Source organism: Vollenhovia emeryi, unplaced genomic scaffold (genome assembly GCF_000949405.1).
Source record: "Vollenhovia emeryi isolate VEMERY1.0 unplaced genomic scaffold, V.emery_V1.0 DF939354.1, whole genome shotgun sequence".
NCBI lineage: Eukaryota > Metazoa > Arthropoda > Insecta > Hymenoptera > Formicidae > Vollenhovia > Vollenhovia emeryi.
Window position 1 is genome coordinate 1 of NW_011967012.1, and position 5040 is coordinate 5040.

The 5040-nt window shown below is 40.8% G+C and overlaps 2 protein-coding genes across 3 annotated transcripts; one reads left to right on the forward strand and one right to left on the reverse strand.

Moving 5' to 3' along the window:
• Positions 1 to 625: 625 nt before the first annotated feature.
• On the forward strand, positions 626 to 3075 carry LOC105558332 (cyclin-K). The gene is made up of 7 exons (XM_012005944.1): positions 626 to 952; positions 1034 to 1165; positions 1234 to 1339; positions 1409 to 1466; positions 2067 to 2239; positions 2300 to 2446; positions 2506 to 3075. The coding sequence occupies exons 1-7, from the start codon at positions 734 to 736 to the stop codon at positions 2919 to 2921; spliced, it is 1251 nt and encodes a 416-aa protein (XP_011861334.1). The 5' UTR covers positions 626 to 733; the 3' UTR covers positions 2922 to 3075.
• On the reverse strand, positions 2934 to 4811 carry LOC105558331. Of its 2 annotated transcripts, none has more exons than XM_012005942.1 (5): positions 4550 to 4811; positions 4379 to 4458; positions 3630 to 3802; positions 3367 to 3559; positions 2934 to 3274 (listed from the first exon to the last, which is right to left on the reverse strand). In XM_012005942.1, the coding sequence occupies exons 1-5, from the start codon at positions 4645 to 4647 to the stop codon at positions 3090 to 3092; spliced, it is 729 nt and encodes a 242-aa protein (XP_011861332.1). In that variant the 5' UTR covers positions 4648 to 4811; the 3' UTR covers positions 2934 to 3089. The 2 variants fall into 2 exon arrangements, with proteins under 2 accessions (XP_011861332.1, XP_011861333.1); XM_012005943.1 differs by having other exon boundaries at positions 4379 to 4478; positions 4550 to 4631.
• Positions 4812 to 5040: the final 229 nt, after the last annotated feature.

Here is a 5040-nt window from a genome sequence, read left to right on the forward strand (position 1 = left end):
CCCTGTATATGTATGTAAAAACTGAACCCTTGCACCGATTAAAGTGAAATACAATACCAACCCTCTCCTAATGACAATAAATAAATGTGCCAAAGTAGAAGGCGATATCTCAAAAATTGCGGAGGAGAGAGCGCGAACAATTATTGCGCACATACACACACACAGACATTTTGGAAAAAAGTGTGTTTTTTGGTGGATATCTCGAAAATTGCGAAGGTGGGAGCGATAAGAATTATATTGCGCACGCACACACACACACACATTTTTTAAATTAGTGTGTTTTTGCAGTTTTTAGATTATACTAAACCCATTGGCATAGAAAACCCAAAAAAAAATTTTCGCATGAAAACAAAGCTTCCTCTATGAGGAAGCAAAAATGAAAAAACTAACCGATCACTTGAACTCCATTTCCGAGCAGGGAGATCCTCTTGACCTCTTCCCCTTCATCGTTGAACCTTCCACGAAAACTTGTCGATTAATCCTGGCAGCTTTTAATGCCGCAAACCTCAAAATTTGAAATCTCTCTTACGATACGGCGCCGTCGCAGCGCGCTTGCGCGTGCGCCATGACGCCCAAACACGATTATTACTTGCACCTTCCCATCAAGACAATTGGTTCGTCGTGGTCGTGTCGGCTCAGAAACGGAGCCGGGAGCCAGAACAAGATAAAGAAGAAGAAGAAGACAGTGCATGTTGAGGTTATTTAATAGTTGCTTTTTCAAGCGGTCTTCAATATGCCGTGCTGGTATTATGAAAAAAAAGAACTTCGCAACACACCGTCCATTCAGGATGGCATCGATTACGATACGGAATGTAGATATCGAAAAGAAGGCGCTCGTTTCATCATAGACACTGGTACAAAAATGGATTTAGGTTATAATACGATGGCAACGGGTGTCGTTTATTTTCACCGATTCTACATGTTTCATTCCTTCAAGAACTTCCCGCGATATGTAAGTGCACATGTGTTTATAGAGTTTTTCTTCTAACTCAACTAATTTCATCTCGAAACTTGCGTTACTGTAACGTTACAGGTAACTGCTTGCTGCTGCTTACTCTTAGCGGGCAAAGTTGAAGAGACTCCAAAGAAGTGCAAGGACATCATAAGGACTGCCAAAACTTTAGTGTCGGAACAAAAGTTTATGACGTTCGGAGAAGATCCTAAAGTAAGTTATTCAAACTTTTTAGCGAGGCGACCTCTCTAGCTATCGAGGCTTTCTTTTCTCTTTCTCAGGAAGAAGTGTTGATTTTGGAGAGAATTTTACTACAAACTATTAAATTTGATCTACAAGTGGAACATCCATACAGTTATTTACTCAAGTACGCAAAGTGTTTGAAAGGTAATTTCAATACGATGTGTGTTGTGAAATTTAGTGTACTTTCCTAAAGAAAACTTGTTCCATTTGTAGGCGATAAAAACAAGCTGCAAAAGATGGTTCAAATGGCTTGGACATTCGTTAACGACAGGTATGGAAAGTGGCTCTTATTTCTAATATTACAACTAATATTATTACAAGTAACAATGACTCGTATGATAAATCAAATAAATGAAATAAAGGGCTCAGAGCCAGAACAGGATAGTAGTATTGAAAAATCTTTAATTATAAATGGATATAGACGTTTCGGTCCTTATTGGACCATCTTCAGTATAATAAAAAAAGAACACAATTTAAAACATTATTAAGCTAGGAATATAAATTAAAATGCAAAACAACATATACGCAGTCGGTTCGATAAGATTCTAATAAATAAAAAGACAACATATTAAAAGATAGCGCAGTCAAACAAATTAAAAGTGTAATATACAATAAAACACTTCACCTACACAGTCCAACATGGCTATAGTATTTTCTGCCAACTTAATGCGTTTAATTTATTTGCGGTTTTACTTTATACATCTACATTTTATTGTATATGTGTTCTTTTTTATTATACTGAAGATGGTCCAATAAGGACCGAAACGTCTATATTCATTTATAATTAAAGATTTTTGAACACTACTATCCTGTTCTGGCTCTGAGCCCTTTATTTCATTTATTTAATATTATTACTTGTCTGTCCTTGTAGCTTGTGTACCACTCTGTCGCTACAGTGGGAGCCAGAGATCATAGCCGTCGCTCTAATGTACTTGGCGGGAAAGCTGAGTAAATTTGAAGTGGTAGATTGGGTTGGCAGGCAACCGAAACACTTACGCTGGTGGGACATGTTCGTCGAAGACGTGACTATGGATCTTTTGGAAGGTTGGCGAAAATGTTTCTCGCGCAACATTTTTATTATATGCTAATACGCTGTATTTCTAGATATTTGCCATCAGGTCTTGGATTTGTATTCGCAAGCTAATAATGCGAAACCGCCAGACTCGCCACCCATGATACCACCCAGCGAAGTCTGCAGAGAACGATCCGTCGCTGCTACTAGTGTAGAATCCGCGTCCAACACGCCAAACGGTGAGTAACAACCGCTAGCTCCGATTTACATGCGAGCTAACAATGTTCGAATGTTACAGTTACACCCGGCAAGTCCTCTAAAGGCATCGAGGCATCCGCGACGGTTTCTGCAAACGGATGTCCGGCTACAGACATCGCGGATACGATTAAATCGATAGATACCTCGACGACTCACTTTCCCACGTACTCGACCAACTTTCCGGTGTCCAACAACACCAATTATCCGCCAGCGTTTCCACCCACGAACGTTTCGGTTCCTCCGCCTCCTGTAAATACAATGAATCATATTGTACCAACGATCCATCACATCGGATCGTCCGCTGCTATTCGTCCGACGCCACCACCGTCGGCACCGGCCGCCAATCAAACCGCTTTCCAACCATATTCCTACCCAACGAACGCTTCGTACTTTTCAGCGAATAATCCTATTCCGCCGGCCGCACCGCCTCGCGGCTACTATCCTTCGCAACCATAGTGGAGAACAACGCTCGTAATATCTTGATTTAATTCAACTGTAAATTTCGTCTGTACATATATATATATATCTACGTATGTTTTTTTCTATACCATACATATACTTGATTTGACAGTTTCGAAATAAAGACAATTCGGTCTATACTTGACTGGAATAAAATTAAACGTTTCACATGTAGAGGTTTCCTTTACTGAAAGGACTTTCCGCAAACTTGGGTTGCTGTAATTTACAGGGCATTTCGTCGGTTAAAATTTGTAAAATTGGTCCCGCACACTCGGAGTCCAACACGAAACTGTCCATGTACAATATATACAGCTTGGCCGGTATGCCGGCGAGTTCGGCATAAGATAAGACTGAAACGGAGAAACTCTTGAGGTTTTGCTCTTTTCCGAAGTTTCGACTTTTGTACAACATCCTTCGCCACGGAGTAGACGTAAATACGAACCTCCTGCCCCGACTCCGAATACAATATTCGGTTGTTCCAACGGCTCGATCCCGCATCTTGCGACATTTGCCCTTTTGCTAGCCAGTATTCTTAAAAACGAAGGAGTCTCTGGGACATTCGTGCTCTGAAACTGCGACACGTGACGACACACTACCGAAATTATGTCGTCCGAGCTTTCTAGCAGATCGTGCATCTGTAAAAGTAAATACCGATGTTACTTTGTTAATTCAAAGTTATCGTACAAGAGCGACACGAGTACATGCCTGTTTTACAAACGTCGCGGCATTCTTTGTGTCAAACTGCGGTAAAATGACGCATATGCACGTTTGCTTGTCAATTTTATAAATGACTGCAACCTTCCTACCGCGGCTACCATTTTCACTCTCTACGACGCACACTTCTTCCGTGTTGCGACACAAACATTGTTGCACGAGAGCTAGAATCAAACGATTGGCTAATTGAAAAGTTACTCTCGACCCATACAGCACAGATGGTTGCAGTTACATTGCAGATTGCACTGCAATCTTGCAGAGACATTGCAGGTTTATAAAATTGCAAACTTTCGATAGCAATATTGCAGCGTTTCAAAAATAATAAAAATATTATATTTTCTATTTGAAACATTTTTCTAATTACGAGAATTTTATAATGTTATTTTCGTTGATACCAATAATGCGCTAATTATTAAGTACTTGATCAGTGCGGCGTTGCTCGCAATCTCCATCTATTGCGAAGCAACATAATCTCCTTATGTTGCTCCGCAATAGCTTGTTGTGTAGTGAAAAAGGCCCGGATACATATATAATTAGTAAATTCTCTGCTTATGTACCACAACAAATTATTCCAAAAATATTGCACTGCAATCTCTCTGAGGGCGGACATTTCAACGTTGCAGCAATGTTGCGGAACGTTGCTGCAATATTGCAATCTTGCAATGTAACATTTCTGCAATCTTTCTGTGCTGTGTGGGGAGAGACAAGGCAGATAACTTGCAAAGCAGTGTTAACATTACGAATCAACGGATCTCCCTCCACTATAATAAGCTTTCCCAGGCGTTCTGGTTTAGTCTTCAGCCAGCGAACGTACAATTTCCTGAAATTGCGCGATATCATCTGATATACGATACATAACAAATCTGACTACAAGGAGCGTGACGTAGTGGTTTCAATTCTATTCTACTCACAGACAATGTCCCGTATCGTCATTTGGCTCGTACTCGTCCACGTCATCCCAGAATGCTCGCGACGATGGAAATATCACTTCTCCAAAGTGACTAACCATTTTTTAACTGAAAGTAGAGAAATTACGAGGTCGTGCGCAAAGCTAATCCTGATCCGCGCCAACTCGGGTTTACACAACCTAAATGTCCTAAGCGAATGCGCGGCGTCAGCCGACGACACATGCGCGCGCAAGCAAACACGAGATGGACACTTTAAAGCCCACATTACACCACGTATGCTGCGTCACGCGGGCTTTAACATGTAGAATCGAGTGGAGCTATCTTCGATATCTCGCCGCGGCGAGCATCGAGTGTACGCGCGAGATTTGGTCGAATTTACAATTTCGATTCAATCTATTGATACAAATATTATCATTTCAATAATTTGATATAATTAATCAATTAGTTACGACATAATTGGCTATGCATTTCAATTGTCACAACAACGTTTCGAC

Coding starts and splice junctions, on each gene's coding strand:
- LOC105558332 (XM_012005944.1), top strand. CDS start 734: ATGCCGTGCTGGTATTATGAAAAAAAAGAACTTCGCAACACACCGTCC. Junction 2,240..2,299: donor GACTATGGATCTTTTGGAAG/GTTGGCGAAAAT, acceptor CTGTATTTCTAG/ATATTTGCCATCAGGTCTTG. Junction 2,447..2,505: donor CGCGTCCAACACGCCAAACG/GTGAGTAACAAC, acceptor CGAATGTTACAG/TTACACCCGGCAAGTCCTCT.
- LOC105558331 (XM_012005942.1), bottom strand. CDS start 4,647: ATGGTTAGTCACTTTGGAGAAGTGATATTTCCATCGTCGCGAGCATTC. Junction 3,803..4,378: donor GGAGGGAGATCCGTTGATTC/GTAATGTTAACA, acceptor GTTTGATTCTAG/CTCTCGTGCAACAATGTTTG. Junction 3,275..3,366: donor ATTCGGAGTCGGGGCAGGAG/GTTCGTATTTAC, acceptor TCTCCGTTTCAG/TCTTATCTTATGCCGAACTC.